This window comes from Arabidopsis lyrata (assembly GCF_000004255.2).
Source record: "Arabidopsis lyrata subsp. lyrata unplaced genomic scaffold ARALYscaffold_2, whole genome shotgun sequence".
Lineage (NCBI taxonomy): Eukaryota > Viridiplantae > Streptophyta > Magnoliopsida > Brassicales > Brassicaceae > Arabidopsis > Arabidopsis lyrata.
The window spans coordinates 10035993-10057084 of record NW_003302554.1 but is presented as its reverse complement, the minus strand read 5'-3'; the positions used below and the strand labels follow the sequence as shown (position 1 = coordinate 10057084).

Here is a 21092-nt window from a genome sequence, read left to right as displayed (position 1 = left end):
TATTTAAAACTTTTTAAATGTCTAAATTAAATATTTAAGGTAAACAATTAAGCAGTTAAACTAAAAACCAAACTAAGCGGTATACAAACTTTTAAATTTAGATGTTTGTTAAGTTAAGCTTCCTATTAATTCAGATTTGAATTTATTTTGATTTTATTTATTATATGATTCTGAATCATTGTCTAAAAATTTTAGCTAATATGGGGTTCATCAATTGGGTAATATATATCCGTTTTTAAAATTTTGAATCATAATACATGCAGGAAAAATAATTGAATTTTTTTTTATACTTTATGTATTATATGATAATTCAAAATATTTAAAATAAAGTTTAAACAAAGATGATAGGAAAATGGTAATTTTAAATCTTAACCAAATCTTCTAAATATCTATACTTTGAAACATGGAATATCCGGTTCATAATTTCTGATATCTTTTGACCCGATCAAAAGAAAATATAGAATATTCGGTGTAAGATTTTGAAGTAAATTTTGTATCGAATCTGGTACCCAAAATTTCGAATAAAATTTAATCCATCCGGTATAAATATACTTCAAAAATACTAGTATAGATATGTGGTTCCTGTTTTGTTTAATTAAAACAGGAATGGAGAGTATTTTGTAATGCTACAAATAGCAAAAACATGCATATATCCCACAGATGATTAACCATAAAACCGTTAATGGTATAAAATCCCATAGAATCTGAATTAATTATTCTTTAGCAATTTAGCACTAATTTTTTTCATTTAGATTCAATGTATTTTTCATTTATGGGAATGAGTAGATTTTGTTTATATATTTTCTTATATTTTTTTAAAAAATTATTAGGTTTCTTTAGAAAGTATATATAATAATATTATGTGACTCACAATTACAAACAACCAAAAGTATCGAAACAGATAGAGAAATGGTTGATTGCGCTTGGTCTAACTTACCGGAGGAGCTCCTCCACTTCATCGCCGACCGATTGTTCTCCGTCGTCGAGCTCAAACGTTTCAGTAGCATCTGCAAATCTTGGCGCTCTTCTGTTTCCGACGTCAGCAGGAGCAATCCTTTCCCGAGCCGCCCTCTAATCCACTTCAATCCCATCCCCCCTAGCGAAACCCTACAAGACGACGATGATTCCGACAACTTCGAGCCCGGCGCATTCCTCTCACGCGCAGCTTTCTTCAGAGTCACTCTCTCCTCCTCCTCCAGCAAGGGCTGGATGATCAAATCCGATGTGGACATCAACTCCGGGAGATTCCGTCTCCTCAACCCTCTCTCACGTTTTCCGTTACGCAACTCTACCGAGAGTATCAATCTTTTGGAGTTCACTGTCTCCGAGATTCGAGAAGCGTACGCGGTTCTTGCAACTCCGGAATTCGAAATTCGAAAACATAACTCCGGAATTCGAAATTCGAAAACATAACTCTTGGAAGATTTGCAACTCCGGAATTCGAAAAAAGTGCTCTTGTCAAAGTTAAGGAAGGAGAAGATCATCATCATGGAGTTCTTGGAATTGGTTGTGAAGGAAATATCAACTATTGGGATGGAAATGTCTTGAAGGAACTCGAACAAATGGGTGATCACTTCTCCGACATTATAGTTCACAAAGGAGTGACTTACGTCTTGGATTCAAGGGGCATTATTTGGTGTATTAATTCCGATCTTGAAATCTCTAGGTACGAAACATCACTCGATGAAAACATAACTAATGGTTGTTGGGGAGACTTGAGATTTGTGGAATGCTGTGAAGAGCTTTACATTGTCGACCGCCTTTCCGAAGAGAGTCCCCGAAAGAGAGGAGCTGTGGACTTATTTCACTACTCAAGAACGGTTGGTTTCAAAGTTTACAAGATGGATGAGGAATTAGCAAAATGGATAGAAGTTACGACGTTGAGAGACAATGCATTTGTGATGGCTACCGATACTTGTTTCTCGGTTTTGGCTCATGAGTTTTACGGATGCCTCCCAAACTCTATTTACTTCACCGAGAATAGATGGCCTATGGTGTTCAGCTCAAAAATGGTAATGGAAGTATTATCACAAGAAAGTCGGAATCTTCGAAGAGTTCTTTCGAAATGTTTTTTCCTAGCTTTCTTTGAATCTTGTTTAGGTCAAAGCTACTTTATTTATAATTAAGAGTACCAATCATCTCTCATAAAAAGCTTACTTTTCACCTCTAATAAAAAGCATATATAGTTTTCATCTTTATTTGTATGTTTATTGTAAGAATAATGAAGCATTTGGTAGTTTATAATAAAGTTTCTGTTTTATGTTATACTAGTATTCCCACCCGTAGTACGGGATAAATAAATTGATTAACACAATATATAATTTATTATGTAGAATAATTTTCCCACACAATTTTTTAAAGCAAAAAATATAACCATCAAAAAATATTTGTTTCCTGAGCAATATTGAAAGTTAATCTGATAAATAAGTTTATATTCTCAAAAGTAAATTTGATAAATAAATACTATACAAAAACACCATTAACCATTTATTTTCTCTCTTCACATAAAGATATCCAAGGAACAAAGTCTGTTACCATTTGAGTATGAGTGTCTTTGAATAGTTCCTGCTTCTACGACCGAAATGTGCATGGCTTTTTATAGATTTCCAGATTTCATGACATAAACAACTTGCAGAGGAAGCATCATCATGGAAGAACTTCTTTCACACTCATGAAATTTTTCGATGGAAATGATTTTTTTTTTTTGGAATGAATGTTAAATTTATTTAACCAAAAACTTTGTTACAATAAATGCATTCTTAAATTGAACGTTGTGCTTTGTCCCAAAAAAAAAAAAAAAAAAAAAATTGAACGTTGTTTTGAAAATTTAGAAAAAATAAGAAAATCTTGCACATTAATTAACTTCTTGAGTTAAACTATATCCTTAATCCATCTTCATATTTGCGGGGATCAAGGAGACGAATGGAGGAGACTTTGTTACATATCCAGAGATCCAGAAATTTGATTAATTGATCTGCAGCACTTGGGGGATCTCCATGTCGGCCCTTGTTCCGTTCCAACCAAATTGAATGGACAGTTGCTTCGAACAAAACAACACTCATTTCATGATTTTCCATTAATTGAAATAAATACAGCAACACATATTCCAATTCTAGAGAGCTTATTTCTCATGCTCGTAACTCTCTCTACCCGAACCAACTAAAACCCTATTGATCAACAATCCATCTTATGATCGACTTCAGCATGACTTCCCGTTGGATATGAAAACAAGTTTGCTTCAACGACGAGTTCAAGAAATGTGTGGGAGAAATCAAGAAACCAGAGATTTACATGAAAATAAGGAGTTACTTAGGGTTTTGTTTTTTGTTTAACATTTACTTAGAGGGTTGGCTTTATGAACAAGGAAATCGGGGTTGTTTCTGATAATCAAAGCAAGATCGATGACGTTCTATAGCTGATTTGAGCTGTAGACATTTTTAAGGAAGACTTTCAAGATGTTGAACATCATCTAGTTGCTCTTTAAGCATGTAAAAAAACGTCTAGACTTAAACCATATGATTTTTAACGTTAACTAACTTAAACATTAAAGAGAGACCCCCAATAGATAGAGATAAAAGTTAAAAGCTAAATCTTAGCCTTAGTTAATTTAGATATATAAAAAGCTATATTTGATACTCACACAACTCGGAAACATTTTATAGTTTTGAATAATTTGATTTTCTTTCCTCTTCCAAATCACATGTTTTGAACTAATGATTCTTAAATGTACATATAGCTAAATTTTATGTTAATGAACATGGAATTTATTCAAAGTATTTTAAATAATTTTACATCACTAATGAAAAATAATAATATCAAATATGATGTATTCAAAGGTTAACCATTATTTAGGCAAACAAAACTCTTTAAAAGATTTTAAGAGACTTTTAGATACAACCACTTTTTAGTTTTACTCAGTTTGGAAAAGTACCGTATATGTATAATTTTTAGACAATGTACCGTACATTGTTTACGGTACATTATGTATGTATGTTGTCATACATTCTTTCGTTTGCTACAATAAAACCATAGTTTTTGGTTTTTATAGCTTCGGCTTTTGCTACAAACATATATAGTTTGTAGCAATTGTTTATAACAATTAACTGTGCAAGTAGATACAAACTAGTCACGGAGAAATTAAAAAAAAAATAAGACATCGTACAAACTTATAGTAAATAATGACTACGTAAATATAAATATTTCTTCTAGCACATTACTACTCCCTCTTTTCCTTATTAATGTATTTTCTAGAAAACCAATTTGTTGCAAAAAAAATACATTTTAAGGTTCTATTCATTTTTTATTAGTTACTAATGATTAAATGTAGATTTCAAGATAAATAGTTGAGTACTATTGGTTAAAAGTTCTGAAAAACTTTTAATCACAAAAAATGATGTATTTATTATCAATTTTTTTTTGAACAAACTATCAATTTTTATTATGTTTTCTTAACATGAGGGAAAAACCTAGAAAAGATGTTCATAAGGAATAGCGGAAGTACTAGATAGTAAAAAGTTATTTGTATCAAAATTTTCCTCAAAACATATCTCGTAACAAATATGTTATAATGAGTTGCTTATATTTCTCACAAATTAGGCTATAGGAACAATATTCATTTTAATGATTTTTTTTCTTTTTGTTACTAGTTTTTATTGTAGCAAAAGATAAAAAGTGTGACAAATGTTGTTGTAACAAAAAATGGTTACAAAATATTTTTCGCAACATTAAACTTTTGACTCTAAACATTGTGAAATGTCAAGTCTGCAGTTTGTACTAGTTTCCAATCAAACTTATTGATACAGAATTTTGTTGGCAAACTTAGATTTTAATAAACAATTTATGTGTCAATGTTTGTAGCAAGATATTTCAATCAAGTAAGAGACCTCAAGGAAAATGTTCATTTAATTCCTCAAGTATTTTAATTGACAGATTATTCTTCAACTATCGTGTGCGCATATTAATTCCCCAAGTTTACGTTGATTACGCAATTTGAACTTTACAAAAGTTAGCGTTAAAATTTTTAAAAAGTATAAGTTAACGTTGACTAACTTTTTTAAACTCAATTTTGCGTAATCGACGCAATTTTGACGAATCAATTTGCAAACGTGAAAGTTGAGAAATTAAATGAGTATTTTCTGAGAGACCTCATAGTTAGTTAATCCTAACCATATGTGTGCACTTTAAAATCAGCATATGTGATTTAAGTTATCCTTATTTTAGTACTAAATGTTTTTTATTTATTTTGTGGAGACATAGAGATGGAATTGAGCATTACATGCTATGTGTATTGAGAGAGATCCGACGTAGACGTGACAGGACTTATGTAGATGGATAGGCATAGTCAATTGATGAAGAAATTCAAAGACAGGCCGAAGCCATCTCTCAAGACTCTGATGGCAAAACCAATGAATGCTCAAGGTTACACGGCTTGATGAGGACTAAAGATACTTAAAGGTATCAGTTTCTTTTCTTCCTTAGACTTTATGTTATATGGTTTGTATAAACTGTAACGTTCCAACCGCCACTTTTAATAGGTGCTACGTTCTCTCTCTGCATGTGGGTCCGCCCGAGTCCGACGGCTGGTCCGCTACGTCAGGGAGGATTTAAAGACTTGTTTACGAACCCTACAAATCACCACATAATACTTTCACGTGTTGTGACCTCACTTACACTGTTTCGACAATCACTTTCCGAAACGTCATCTATCCTGAAATTACTCCAGCACAAGCACGCTTAACCGTGGACTTCTCTCTGGATGTTTGATTGAAAATATAAGTGCACTTTAGTTATCTCCGTAACCAAATCATTTCTTTTAAAATTCTCTATATGCACCACCATATTTCTTGAAACTAGGGTATTACATAATTGTTCAAGGGTTCTGTTTTTTTGTGTACTTTGGAATGAATTTAGGTAGATACTTATACTTATAATGGAATGAACTTAGGTAGATAATTAGTATGAGAATCGTTTCTTTTTAAAATTTGAAACTTTTTGGCCCTAGATTATATTTCAATAAGTTAAGTTTATGAATACATATTGTAATTAAATAAAAATTTATGAAAATGTATTATAACTTGTCTTTTTTTTTGCAGTACGTATCAGCTAAGAAAGAAAAGCTCTGCTGGTGAAATAGCCAGAATTTCCTTAGAACGACAAGTCTTTACCTTATAGCAGCAAGTGACTACTTTAGTCGGGTACATGAAACAGTATATGCCGGAAGGAACAACTGCCAACTTCCGCTCTGCTTAGTCCAGACAAAGCACATGAGTTTATGTAACTACGCTGACAATTCAACCAAAGCTGAAGCTGGTACATGGTAATCCATCAGAACCGGTGACTGAAATCACGTCCATCATTCTAAAACCAAACCAAGTATCCAATGAGAACAACTAGCTAGGAAGATTACAACGATGATAAGGACCATACAAACAAACTTGCAGGAAAATGATATTTGTGACAAATATAAGTATATAGCTACAAATATGTTTTATAACTATGCAAACAGAAAAACTTAGTACCTTATCGATTTGGCAAAGTAGGTTCTGAAATGACATAATACCTCTAATGAGTTATACGATTTTCATGTACATACATGGTATATATATTATGTAGACGTACACCATATAACCTAAACATAGAAATATATTTTAATACATGTGGTGACATGGTGTACTAGTGCACGTACATACATGTGGACGTTACTTTGACATATGGTGCATGTACATACATGTTAAATTTAAACATAAACTATGACTAAGTTTGTGTAAGACTACATTAGTATGACATGTACGTATATGGAAGATATTGGTTTTAAAAATTAGTTTCGGATTTTTTCAATGTTTTTGACGAAATGGGGAAAACAGCTTAAGCTTGTTCGCCAAACTGAGTAACTAAAACTACAAAATGCTCTTCTCTTTCAAATGAGGAAAAATGTTTCTCCATGCAGTTATGCTATTTCCTATGTCAGCACAAAATTTCTCAGACCCTAGATTTTTGTTTCTAAATAACCCTTTGCTTTATCTTTCGGTTTGCGCACGGTAGAGCAGAGGAAAATGGAGGGAGCTGCTGCAACTCAAGTTAGATTTTACGATTGACAATGAGTCAATGACAATGGTTGTTCCACATTCTATATATGTTACTCCAGTGAGCAAGAACTTTGCAAGTTATTGTATAGTGACAATAAGCAAAGAGATATATACACATCATGAATAAGAAAGTTTCATGAATCAGATGAGTCTAAGATGAGTCTAGATCATATTATTTTCCATCTTCCTGGACTCAGATGGCTCTTATGAATGGAGAACAAAAAGCTGCTATGACATATAATACTCCAAAACTTTCTTAAATTTTAACCAAACCACTAATGAGATTTAAAATAAAAAATTACAAAAAACCTAAGAAATCTCTGAAATGTCCTAATAATCACCTAAATGGCTAAATCACACAAAAATCTTTAAATCCTAATCCAATATAACCCATAAATCAAGTCAATACTGCTAATAAATTATTTATTAATAATTCAAAATATTCATACTACAACAAAGTTTGTAAGTACATACACTGTTTTGGTGTAGTTTAGGGAAGTCAACCCAAAATCTTATATATATAAATGGAGAGAGTATTTAGTCATGCTACAAATTTCAGGTCAATGAACCATAAAAACCATTAATAGTATAGAATCGAATAGAATATGACTGAATATTCTTTAGCAATTTAGCACCAATAATTTGCATTTAGTTTCATTGTATTCATTTTCATTTATGGGAATGATTGAATTTTGTTTTATATTTTATTATTTCTTTAAAAGTTAAAAACACAACCATTTGGAGCCTAAAATGTTAGGAGTTTTAGGTTTCTGTTGAACGTACAAACGTAGTATATATATATTATGTGACTCACAAGTCATAAACAACCAAAGTAGCGAAACAGATAAAGAGAGAAATGGTAGATTGGTCTAACTTACCGGAGGAGCTCCTCCCCTTGATCGCCGCCCGATTGTTCTCGGTGGTCGAACTCAAACGATTCAGTAGTATCTGTAAATCTTGGCAATACTCTGTTTCGGGCGTGAACAAGAACTATCCTTTCCCGCGCCGGCCTATCATCCACTTTAATCCCATCGCCCCTAGCGAGACCATACTGCACAACCATGTCTACCGCTGCGACCCCGGCGCATTCCTCTCACGCGCCGCCTTCTTCCGAGTCACTCTTTCCTCCTCTCCGAGTAAGGGCTGGATGATCAAATCCGATGTGGACATCAACTCCGGCAGATTCCGTCTCCTCAACCCTCTCTCACGTTTTCCATTGCGCCATTCTTCCGAGGGCCTCGATCTTTTGGAGTTCACTGTCTCCGAGATTCGAGAAGCCTACGCGGTTCTTCAAGATGCTAAGGGAAGAATAACAACTCCCGGATTCCAAAAAAGTGTTCTTGTCAAAGTCAAGGAAGGAGAAGATCATCATCATGGAGTTCTCGGAATCGGTAGGGAAGGACATATCAACTACTGGGATGGAAATGTCTTGAAGGAACTCAAAGCAATGGGTGATCACTTCTCCGACATTATAGTTCACAAAGGAGTAACTTACGTCTTGGATTCAAAGGGCATTGTTTGGTGTATTAATTCAGATCTTGAAATCTCTAGGTACGTAGCTTCACTTAATGAAAACATAACTATTAATGGCTGTTGGGTACACTTGAGATTTGTGGAATGTTGTGGAGAGCTTTACGCTGTCGAACGCATCCCCAAAGAGAATCCCCGGAAGAGAAAATGGAATTTATTTCACTATTCTAAAACGGCCGGTTTCAAGGTTTACAAGATGGATGAGGAATTAGGAAAATGGATAGAAGTGAAGACCCTGAGAGACAATGCATTTGTGATGGCTACCGATACTTGTTTCTCGGTTTTGGCTCATGAGTTTTACGGATGCCTCCCAAACTCTATTTACTTCATTGAGGATTTACGGCCTAAGGTGTTCCAGCTAGACAATGGTAATGGAAGTAGTATCACCAGCAAGTCGGAATCTTCCGAGATTTCTTTCCAAATGTTTTTTCCTAGCTTTCTTTGAATCTTGTTTAGGTAAAAGCTACTTTCTTTATAATTAAGAGTACCAATCATCTCTAATAAAAAGCTTACTTTTCATCTTTATAAACAAAGCAATGCAACATGTTTATCTTAAGCACATACTTCTGCCATAGCTTCACATATAATACTTCACCATTCGAGTCTGAGTGTCCTTGAAAGAGTGCCTGGTTACACAACGGAAATGTGGAAGAACTTCTTTCACACACACGATATTTTTCGATGGAAATCAATAAACAAAACAAATTCATTTCATGATTTTCCATTAATCGAAATAAATAAAGCAACACATACTTCCAATTCTAGAGAGCTTGTAACTCTCTATACCCAAACCAACTAAACCCCTACAGATCAACATTAATACATCTTTATTGACTTCTTTGAGACTTCCCTTTGGATGTGATCATGTGAACAAGTTTGCTTCAGGGACGATTTTAAAAAACCAAGAAACCAGAGATTTACATGAAAAATAATTTGGTTGCTTCCTCTCAGCTGATAAAACAAAGCAAGGTCAACGACGTTTTATATAGCTGATTTGGGCTGTGCCATACATCTAATGCTCTTGAAGCGGTAAAACGTCTAGAGTCTAGACTTAAACCATAGATATAATTCTTAACATTAACTAACTTAATCATTAACGAGAGATCCCCAATTAATCGATATAAAAGCTCAAAGCTAATTAAATGTTTTAACTTAATTAACTAAGATATAAAAAGCTAAAGTCAATATTTAACAACATACTAAACATCACACTTTTTTTATACTCACAACTCGGAACATTTTGGAGTTTAAAAGAGTTTGATTTTTTTTTTTCCAAATCACATGTTATGAACTAGTGATTTCCAAATTTTTATTATTGAACATCGAATTTACTCAAAGTAATATACAATAATTTAAATCACCAATAATTTATAAGATAAATATCATAGAAGTTAAAAATTATGGATCACAAAACTCACAATTAAGACATACAACTAATACAGGGGTGAAAGTTTCATGGGAAGATATTTGTCGACTTAAAACAGAGGGAGGGTTGGGATTGCGACGGTTGAAAGATGTCTCGCGGGTCTTTGCTTATCGGTTGATCTGGAAATTATTCACGCTTTCGGGCTTCTTATGGGTTGCTTGGACAAAGCATAATCTGATGCGGAAAGCTTTCTTTTGGACGGCTCCTTCCACTACTTTGGGTTCTTGGATTTGGCGTAAGCTTTTACAACTAAGAGAAGAAATCAAGCCATTCATTCGGGTTTCAATCCGCAGTGGCAGCTCCACATCGTTTTGGTATGACAGTTGGTTACCCGCAGGACGGATACTAGATATAACAGGTCCATCGGGGCCGAGAAGTCTTGGAATACCATTACAAGCATCAGTTCGAGAGGCTTTTGGTCCGTGCGGCTGGAGACTACGTCGGACAAGGCTCTCACATTTGGCACCATTATTAGACCAGATCAGAGCTCATCCCCCGCCTACTTCCACTGGCCAAGATGAGTTTCTCTGGCGACATGGTCCCGATGACTATCAAATGCATTTTCGACAACCAGCACTTGGGAACAGATTCGAGCAGTCTCTCCTCCGTTAGCTTGGAGTAACGTGGTTTGGTTTGGACAGGGTATCCCTCGTTGCAGCTTCATCACATGGCTAGCGGTTCGCAACCATCTCTCCACAGGTGTCCGCATGCGGAGTTGGGGAGCAATCCAGCCATGTGTTTTATGTGGTGAACCGGATGAATCTCGTGATCATCTATTCTTTGCCTGTCTGTTTTCGTTCAACGTATGGTCAGCTCTAACGGGTCCCCTTTTACATCACCGAGAGGATCCAGATTGGGAGGTGACGTTGACACAAGTGGTGAGAGGAACAAGAAATCATTTACATGATAATGATATTCTCCTCCGTCTATGTTTTCAGACTACAGTCTACCTAATCTGGAAAGAAAGAAATATGCGGATACATCAAAGCGGGTTCTCCTCCATACTTCAGATTACTAAGCGAGCGGAGAAGTTAATCCGGAACCGGATCACCTCTCTGGACTACATGACCCGACCAAAGCTCCGAGTTCTCCTTCAACACTGGTTTGCTGTCACGGCTCAAGCAACGAGTACATGAAGCGGAAGCCACGGTTGCTCTTTTATTATTACGTATTTGTCATGGAAGTCTAATCTTCTGTTTGTTATCTCTTAAAACTCATTGTACATAGTTCCTCATTTGATTAATTAATTACACATTCAATCAAAATAATAATAATAATAATAATATATAATTGTTTCTCATTAAAAATGTGATAAAAAAAAAAATTGATATTTTTGGATCGACAAGGTTCAATCCATAAACAATTCTTACTACGCGGGGTAACGCGACTTAGTAAAATGGAACTCCAGTAGAAAAAATAGAGTCAAATGGATTTAACCACTTGACTAAAGACACATCCCGAAAAGAAAAGAAAAAAACCGCTTTTGAGTGTTTATTACTCAATTTGGCAAAGTCATAACAAGTGCCTACTCCGATCCATTTGGCAAAGTAGGTTATGAAATTACCAAATACCTTTGATGAAATATAGGATTTACATGTACGTACATGGTACTACATAGTCTCACATACGTGTTAAATTATAACGTTAACATAGCGCGTCTTTGCCAAACTGACTAACTAAAACTCAAAATAGCTATTCTAAATCAATATCTCTAAAAAAAATAACACCTCGCTATTGGGGATCTTTTTCTCTATCTGCATTTCCATCACAAGGATCTTCTCATCCCAATGAAGACAAATATTTCTCCATGCTACGTCTTATTTCATCACAAGGATCTTCTCATCCCAATTGGTTTTTGCTATTGACAATGGCAATGGCTATTCCACAATATATATTAAGTTGTCAATATCGTTACTCCAACCATCCAGAACTTTCCAAGTTACTGTAAAGAGATATATACACCAATGAGTAAGAAAGTTTCATGAATCAAATAAAAAATATTGAAGACATCCTTTAGTCGAAGATGGACCTAGATCCTGTTATTTCCATTCTCCCATCTCTCTGGTCTCATGCGGCTTGAGTGATTTGAGAACAAAAAGCTATGTTAACTTATCGCAAATAATACTCCAAAAGAAATTTTTTTCTTTTTATAAAGAAAACCTAATAAATTAATCTCTTAAATATCTTAATAATTTCACCTAAGGCCTAAGCCCATAAAATCTTAATTAAAATCCCTTATCAATAGTAAATCAAGTCAATTCTGGTAAGAAATTATTTATACTGCAAATGATATGGAATCCATTAATGGTATAAAATCGAATACAATATGGAATGAATGGAACGTAATCCTTACTATTCTCCATCAATTTAGCAGTAATATTTGGCATTTATAGTTTCCATTCATTCATTTTCATTTTAGGGAATGAATGAAATTTGTTTATATATTTTTCATTTCTTTAAAAATTAAAACGTTTAAACACAACCATTTGGAGCCATAAGTCTTGTGATTCGAAATCTTATTAGGGTTTTTTTTTGAAACTCCAAACGTTTCCAATATATATTATGTGACTCACACAAACAACCAAAGAAGCCAAAACAGAGATAAATGGTTGATTGTGAATGGTCTAACTTACCGGAGGAGCTCCTCCGCTTGATCGCCATCCGGTTATTCTCCGTCGTCGAACTCAAACGTTTCCGAAGCATCTGCACATCTTGGCGCTCATCCATTTCCGGCGCCGACAAAAATAATCCTTTCCCTAGCCGCGGTTACATCCACTTCGATCCTTGCTTGAACACTGAAGGTAGTAGCAATCAATTCTACAACAGTTTCTGCCTCGTGATCCTCTCACGCGCCGCGTTCTTCCGCGTCACTCCCTCCTCCTCCTCAAACAAGGGATGGCTGATAAAATCCGACACAATAATTAACTCCGGGAAATTCCGTTTCCTCGACCCTTTCTCACACCTCTCTTTGCCACATTCTTGCGAGAGCCTCGATCTATTGGAGTTCACTGTCTCGGAAATTCAAGAACCTTATGCGGTTCTTGAAAAATCCAGGGGAAGGACAGCTCGCGAATTCAAGAAAGTTGTTCTTGTCAAAGTCAAGGAAAGAGAGCATAAGATTCTTGGAATCAGCTGCGACAAGAATATCAAGTTCTGGACTGGAAAAGATTGGAGTAGACTCAAAGAGGCTGATCATCAATTCTCTGATATTAGAATCCACCACGGAAGAACTTACGCCTTGGATTTAAAAGGCGTTGTTTGTTTGATTAATTCCGCTCTTAAAATTGTCGAATTCGGACCTTTATTCGATGAAACCATCACAAATGGCTGTTTATAGAGAAGAGCTTAGTGGAATGTTGTGGAGAGCTTTACATTATTGAGCGCCTCTTTGAAGAGAATTCCCGAAAGCGAAAAGCTGATTCCTCGAATGATAATGGAAAGAGGAATACGGTCGGTTTCAAGGTTTACAAGATGGATGAAGAATTAGCGAAATGGAAAGATGTTAAGTCATTGGGAGACAATGCGTTTGTGATGGCTACCGATACTTGTTTCCCGGTTTTGGCTCATGAGTTTTACGGATGCCTTCAAAACTCTATTTACTTCACCGACAATGAGGAAAAAGTGGAAAAAGTGATTAAGGTTTTCAAGCTAGACAATGGTAATGGTAGTATTGAGACAATGTCAGAACCTTGCCAGAGTTGTTTCCAAATGTTTGTTCCTCGGTTTCTCTGAATCTTGTTTAGGTCAAAGCTACTTTATATTTTTTTCTATTAAGAGTACCAATCAGTCATTCTTTAATAACAACCTTAATTTTCATCTTTATTTTCAATATAGACAGTGATTTCTTTTGTTTTTACCTTCGAACTTAATCTATGACATGTTTAAATTTTGAAGAAACTTACCTTTTGTCCATTTAGGATTTTTTTAAGTACATTTGAGCAGGCTATATGTAAGTCTCGTTGATTCTTTTGTATGATAACATCATAAATGGGTGTGTAGCGACTCTCGCGAACCTCGCGAGGATGAAAAAGAAGAGCCAACATATTATTGCCTCTGAACTTGATCTATGACATGTTTTCATTTCCTCCATTGAGGACTAAATTTCTTTTAATGACAGGGCCGGCTCGACACTTTTATGGGCCCTAGGGCAAAAATAAATTTAGGTCTTAAATTTTTTTTATTAATGCTTTTTTGCTATAAAAATTTTTTGTATGATATTTTTATTAAAAAATTAATTATTAAAACAAAAAAAATAAATAACAAAAGTTATGGACCCTTCTAAATTTTATTTTTATCTTGTAATCTAAATTTTTAATACTTTTATTTAACTATTTTTAAAAATAGGACTTTTAGTTATTGAAAAAACGGGATTGGGCCTTTGGCCGTCGCACCGCCCGCCCCCTACTTGAGCCGGCACTCTGTCTTTGTCATGTACGTTTTCTAGATTTCATCTGTGCAAGTTCCTGCTATGAGGTCCTAACAGAGACTTACTCAGAAAGTGGTATATAGAATGCAAATTATGTATCAGTTTTGAATCAAATTAGTATGTGTTTATATGGCTACATTAGTGTCAGATTAAGTTCAAGTTGTTGGGCTCGTTCTTCAAGTTTGGTTCTCTTTCAAAACATGGTTCGGACACTGAAGAATATAAAGAGTATGAAGAAAAGAAAAGAGCAAGCATAAAACCAAATACTTCATTCAATCTTCTTTTTACATATTTGAGTAGAAAGAAATAACCACCAATTTAAGACAGAGGAGGACCTAAAAAGCAAATTAAAACTAGACACAAACGTAAAAAATTAAAAACCAAACTCTAAAAAAAATGAGAACTAAGAAGCGTTTAAGAGGGAATCAACCTTCAAGTTGGCCGCGGTGGACAAGAACTTCATGCAAATAGGAGGCTTAACACCAGCCAAGGCAAGTATAGAGCTTGGTAACGTCCAAATACCTTCACCGCAGATCAAACCTGAAGCAACGGCCGAAGAGTATGCATCAGCCTTTGGTTTATTCAGCTTCCTCCAGATGAACAATATGAGACTTCCCACACACATATCTATTGTGAAGTAACCTCCGATATAGAAAGGTATAGCCATAGCCATCGGGAGGGGGATAAACCGAGCCCACCTTGGCCCCACGGCATCCCTTACACCGTTTACAATCACTGCTGCTGCGAAGAATATATAGCAGAGCATGAGGCAGTGTTTGGGCAAAGCAGAGAATCCTTCTACTCCGAGTATGGACATGTTTCTGTAGACTAAGGCGTATGGAGCGGGATAGGCGGTCCCGGTTTGGCCAAAGTCGGGGAAGGCCTTGTAGAATAGCCAGAAGACGCAAGGAGAGATCACACAGCCCATGGCAGTTCCAATTGCTTGGCTTAGGAACATTGATCTCGGTGAGGCTAATGTCATGTAACCTGTTTTGAAATCTTGCATAAGATCAGAAGCTGTTGAGACAATGTTCATCATGACACCACAAGCTGCAAGTCCAGCTAAGACGCCTCCGTTAGCTGCACCAGCCCAGGCTCCGATGGTGAAAATAGCGAGTTTTCCATAAGTGGAAGCTAAGGACCAGTCAGTTAGTCCGCAACCGTAGGCATTGCAAAAGGCTAAGACAGGGGCGATTATGTACATGGTCAAAATGTGGTACCATTTGAGCTGATGGAAGATGTGTGGAACTGTGATGATTGAGACTATAGCCATGACTACGTAACCGGTTACAGCGAACCATGATGGGATTCTGTCTTTGAGGAAAAGCTCTGTTCTTCTTTTGTCGTCGTAAGAAATGGTTACAGTGGCTGGTGATGAACGGTCGTTGACAGGAAGAACATCTTTGTTCTTGAATTGCTTGTATAGACCGAAGACAGTGCGGCCTAAGACTTTGATGAAGTTGTAAAGACCATCACCGAGGATCATAGCTATGGCTATAAACACCTGAGAGCATCAAAAACAATTCAAGATTGTAAATCTCTTATCAAATGAAATAAAGGAAGGAAGAGATGCATAGAGATAGAGAGACAGTACCTTATAGCCTTGAAGACCATGGAGACTGCTTGATTCAAGATCAGCAGAATACCATTTGCCTTTTTGGGCACCAATGAGAGGCCACATAATACCCCATGAGAGAATTGATCCAATGAGAAGAGATACATTGATAAGATACGGGCAAATCATTCCAACACCAACATATGTAGCAGAGAAATCAAAGTAGAACTTGTTTTCATAGGCTTTGAGACCAAATGTAGGGAAGTTAGCGAAACCACAATCGTCACCAGAAGTAAAGAACCATTGAAAGAAACCCCACAAGAAACTGAATGAAAAGAACTTCCCCAATGCTCTGACTTGCTTCCTGTGAAATTATTGAGAAGAAAAGGGATCAGTAATCCGAAAAGACACAAGAAAGATTCAGGGCATGATGAAAGATTCTTACTTTGCGAGTTTGGCACCTTGAGGTGTGTGGAAGCTGTTAATGAGATGGGCAGTAGCAGTACCACTAGGATATGTCAATTTGAAGTCCACAATCATGATCTTTCGAAGAGGAACGACAGAGAAAAGACCAAGAAAGCTAACAACAAAGAGAAATCCAATCATCCAACCCAAATGAGGATTCTTTATGTTCATCGGAGTATTGGCTTCCGCAGATTGTTTAGCAACAATATCACTCATTCCAAACAGATAACTACCAAACCCACCTGTTCAAATTCAAACACAATCATTAAGCCAACCAAACTGGATCTTCATCAAATTTACACATATCATTAACATATTGGAAACAAATTGAATTCATATACTAAAACTAGTTATGGTTATGCAACACAAAACATTATTAAGCTAGGTATTGAATATTGGGAACATGTTAGATATGAATTGATTCCTTTAATTTAAATTAAAAACAAAACCAAAAATCTAATCATAACAAAAAAAAAAAAAAAAAATTAGGTCATGTGCCAGTTCTAGGTTCCCATTTGACACACATGGTGGGCATAACAAGTCAACTCTTATTAAATAATTTAAAGTCAGATCTCTAAGTGAACGAATCACGTGAGAGAGTCAAAAATAGTGGTTTCCTTGATAATGTAATCTCCATGCATTAAGTATTTTGTGTTCACATGAGTGGTGGGTGACGTCTGTATCAGTTTCGAAAACAGGTCAAATATTAATTTCCAAGCAAGACAATAAGTTTATTTAAAGTTACGAAAAATAGCCATTATTCTCTAAAAATATTGTGATTTCTCACTTTATTTATTATCAAAAGAATTACCAAACCCTATCCATGCAAGTTGAAAGTCAAAAGATAGTGGAATTAATTATTTATTTTATATATATGTAAATCTCTAAACTTATAAACTAATTTTAGTTTACTATAAATAAAAAAATTAAACTTCCTAGTTAAGTGCCGTAATCCTATGCTAAAACATCATTGACTTGACCTAAATACGAATCTCACGCGTCATTGACTTGCCGTGAAAATATGAGTTCTTATGATATATCACAAAAAAAGTCATACACATTGCTCTCGGAGAATCTCACGTCACTAATCAACTTGATTTTGATATTTTTTATTCATATCATCTATTCAAAAATACTAGGAAAATATAAAGCCCATACGCTTATTTTTTTAATTAAAATATAAAAAAATATCATATGATTTTTGTTTCAGGTTTTAATGTTTAACTATTACCTATATATCCTTTGTTTTACATTTACTTTTGTCTAATATAAATTTAGTTTCTTAGTCTAATTAAAATGTTTGCAAGATCTAAAGTTAAAATTTAGTTTCTTAGTCTAATTAATATATATATATATATATTATGTTAATTCTATGCATAATTCAACCTAATAATTTTTTTTAACATCTGTTACCTATATACCCTTTTTTTGTTTTTACATTTTTTCGTCTAATTAAAATTTAGTTTTATTTGCCGAGGATAAAAAGCTGGAAAAACAAAACAAAATGCATAAAATTAAGTAAAATAAAAAAAAAGTTAGCAAAATTAGATAATTTTATGCAATTTCTAGTATTGGATAATTATGTTATTATATCATTAATTATATGCATATATCAACCTAATATTTAATTATATGAATCTTATACAGGATAATTACATGAATATTATAAATATAACAACGTAATAACTTATAAGATAGTTCTGTTAATTCTCTGCATATAACCAATCTAACGATAGCAACAACCAACCTAATCTGACCCGTGATAATCATTAGATTAAATCTATTAATTTTGTTTAATCACAAACCGTTAAAAAGAATATACTAGTACTAGATTACAAAATATATTTTATTTATTTGTTATAAAGCGATAAACTCAAAATATATACTCTGTCCTTTTCCATAGAAAGCTCCCAGCAAAAAGTTTTAGCCGTAAATGGAAACAAAATTAAAGACGGCGTCTAATTCCATCTACGCTTTCACATCAATTAAAAAAACTTCAAAATTATTTTTTTTTTGTTAAAGGTATTAAAAAAAAAAATATTCACTGATTCATCAATACACAAAAAAAAATCAATTTCACTGATTCATCAATGGATTTGAGAAAAAAAAAAACGTACCGCTAAAAGCGATGCCGGAGGAAGCGACGACACAAGTCTGAATAACGGTGTTTTCTTGACGAGTAAACGGTTGTTTAAGAAAACCAGCTTTATTAAGAATCTTAGTCCAAGTTTTAACGAAGAAGAAACCAAGTAAACCGGCGGAGATATTAAGCGACGGAATAATCCCAGTCGTTAGATTCAGTTTCATCACCACAAACGTGAACAGAATCGCGAGTATAAAACTCACGATTAGAGCTCTAAACGTGAGCTGTTTTTGCCACGGCGGTGGGATTTCGTGACTCGCTTCGAAGATTCTCTCGACGGAGATTTCTTCTTCTTCTTCGTTGGATTTAGATCCATTGTTGTTGTTGTTGAGATCGTCGTCTTTTTTGGATCGTTGTTCCACTTCCATGGCTTGGTGATTGAATGAATCAGATCTGAATTGTGTGACGAGAGAGAGAGATTTTATAGAGGAGAGAATCTGAAGAGAAGAAATCGGCGAGAGAAGAGGAATAAAAAGCTGGCGATTTTCTTATAACTGAATGATTCTATTCTTGTTACTATATTTATAAGTGGAAAAATGTCATTTAATCCCCCAACTTTCAAAAAGTGGCCATTTGAGACATCAACTTCATATGTGGCCATTTAAAACATGAATTAAACGTTGACTAACGTTTGATACATGAAAATTCGTTGACCAGGCCAAAATAAACATGCCGTTATCAGTCGCTAACGGAACCTCTAACGGCCGTTATCACCCCTAACGACTCTGTTAGTCAACTTTCAAATTGTGGCCATTTTAAATATCAACTTCATATGTGGCCATTTAAAACATGAACTAAAAGTTGACTAACGTTTGACACATGAAAATTCGTTGACCAGGCCAAAATAGACATGCTGTCATCAGTCGCTAAAAGAACCTATAACATCCGTTAACGGCTCTGTTAGTATGCCCGAAACGATTTTGTTTTGTGGATAATCGAGAAGGAAATCGGGATTTTTTCCAAATGAAAACCCCAAATCCTCAAATCTATTTCTACAATAGTCCAAGCAAGACGAACAATCCTATTATCTCCATCTCTTTCAACTGCAGCTAGAAAGTGACCTTTTATTTCCTAATTCGGAAAAGCTTCATTTAGCCCTATGATGGGTCTACAAGTTTGCTTCCATGATTTTTTTAAGATTAAAAACAGATATATAAACGAAAAACCTATGTTTGCTTTCAATTACTGGCTCTGTGATTGTCTCTATATCAAACTATGTTCTTGGATTCAGCTTTAAAACAAACTTTTTGATTTGGAGATTTCATTTGGGAAAAATCATGATTTCTTCTCGAGTATCCTCAAAACGACGTCGTTTTGGGTATGCTAACAGAGTCGTTAACTAGTAATAACGGATGTTATAGGTTATTTTAACGACTAATGACGTTATGTCTATTTTGGCCTGGTCAACGAATTCTCATGTCTCAAATGTTAGTCAACGTTTAGTTTATGTTTTAAATGGCCACGTATGAAGTTGATGTTTAAAATGACCACAATTTGAAAGTTGACTAACAGAGTCGTTAGGGGTGATAACGGCCGTTAGAGGTTCCGTTAGCGACTGATAACGACATGTCTATTTTGGCCTGGTCAACGAATTTTCATGTCTCAAACGTTAGTCAACGTTTAGTTCATGTTTTAAATGGCCACATATGAAGTTGATGTCTCAAATGGCCACTTTTTGAAAGTTGGGGGATTAAATGACATTTTTCCCTATTTATAAGTCAAATGTGTGTGTGTGTGTTTTTTTTTTGTTTATTAATTAATCTACGTGAAGATTCCCAAGGGTGGGCTTAGGAACCTCTTTCTCATTTAGAGGGTTTCAAACCTTCGGAGAAAGATTAAGATTACCGGAAAATTTCCTTTTTTTGCCGGATTTGAGAAGATTTGTTGCTGTTTTTGCTGAGATTTCTGGCAATTCCTTAAGAATTATAGAAAGTTCTTAACCTAATTCTACAATCACCAAGGCGCCGCCGGTTGTTTCGTCCTCAGTTTCATCAAGTTTGAAGGTTCTGGTCTTGAAATCGTTTGTTTCGAAGTGAAGGTGATGGAATACGCACTGGACAAAGCTTTGCAGGAGATGTCGCTTGAAGATGATAAACCTATTGTGCTTAAAGACCTACCTAAGTACAGTTCTGTTGAGAGGAATGCTTGTAGTATCATAGGCAAACTTCTGTGCCCGGAAAACCAGAAGATGACGGGTATGATTCATGAGATGCCTCGTTTATGGAGAGTCTACAACAGAGCACGAGGAATAGCTCTACCAGAGGATAAATTTCAATTTATTTTTGACTCGGAATCGGATTTGTTAACAGTACTAGATGCTGGAGCCTGGACTTTCAATGATTGGAGCATGACTCTAGAACGCTGGATGGAGAATCCTCCTGAAGATTATCTGAAAGTTCTCCCGATTTGGATACGACTTCGTCATATCCCGATTAACTACAATACCGCTGACACGATTCGTG

General features: G+C 35.1%; 4 protein-coding genes across 4 annotated transcripts; 3 read left to right on the top strand and 1 right to left on the bottom strand.

Annotated features, from left to right (window-relative positions):
* The first annotated feature begins 850 nt into the window (after positions 1 to 850).
* Positions 851 to 2304, top strand: LOC110231087 (uncharacterized protein At1g65760-like). The gene is given in 3 exon segments (XM_021035896.1): positions 851 to 1365; positions 1419 to 1998; positions 2001 to 2304. Coding segments are annotated over 3 exon segments (1125 nt in total). The 5' UTR covers positions 851 to 909; the 3' UTR covers positions 2090 to 2304.
* Positions 2305 to 7894: 5590 nt separating this feature from the next.
* LOC110231140 (probable F-box protein At1g65740) lies at positions 7895 to 9150 on the top strand. Its single transcript, XM_021036111.1, has one exon. The coding sequence runs from the start codon at positions 7942 to 7944 to the stop codon at positions 9058 to 9060; it is 1119 nt and encodes a 372-aa protein (XP_020891770.1). The 5' UTR covers positions 7895 to 7941; the 3' UTR covers positions 9061 to 9150.
* Positions 9151 to 12639: 3489 nt separating this feature from the next.
* LOC110230628 (uncharacterized protein At1g65760-like) lies at positions 12640 to 13841 on the top strand. Its single transcript, XM_021034022.1, is given in 2 exon segments — positions 12640 to 13373; positions 13376 to 13841. Coding segments are annotated over 2 exon segments (1125 nt in total). The 5' UTR covers positions 12640 to 12646; the 3' UTR covers positions 13774 to 13841.
* An 869-nt stretch (positions 13842 to 14710) lies between these two features.
* LOC9324510 (probable metal-nicotianamine transporter YSL7) lies at positions 14711 to 19133 on the bottom strand. The gene is made up of 4 exons (XM_021035812.1): positions 18605 to 19133; positions 16468 to 16729; positions 16062 to 16386; positions 14711 to 15971 (listed from the first exon to the last, which is right to left on the bottom strand). Exons 1-4 carry the CDS (start codon positions 18996 to 18998, stop codon positions 14871 to 14873), a joined length of 2082 nt encoding a protein of 693 aa, XP_020891471.1. The 5' UTR covers positions 18999 to 19133; the 3' UTR covers positions 14711 to 14870.
* Between the last annotated feature and the right edge of the window lie 1959 nt (positions 19134 to 21092).

What these genes read in the sequence shown, in the direction of transcription:
- LOC110231140 (XM_021036111.1), top strand. Translation starts at nt 7,942, where the DNA reads ATGGTAGATTGGTCTAACTTACCGGAGGAGCTCCTCCCCTTGATCGCC.
- LOC9324510 (XM_021035812.1), bottom strand. Translation starts at nt 18,998, where the DNA reads ATGGAAGTGGAACAACGATCCAAAAAAGACGACGATCTCAACAACAAC. An exon ending in CAAGGTGCCAAACTCGCAAA is followed by an intron (nt 16,387 to 16,467) that starts GTAAGAATCTTT and finishes ATAATTTCACAG; the next exon opens with GAAGCAAGTCAGAGCATTGG. An exon ending in ATGGTCTTCAAGGCTATAAG is followed by an intron (nt 15,972 to 16,061) that starts GTACTGTCTCTC and finishes TGATGCTCTCAG; the next exon opens with GTGTTTATAGCCATAGCTAT.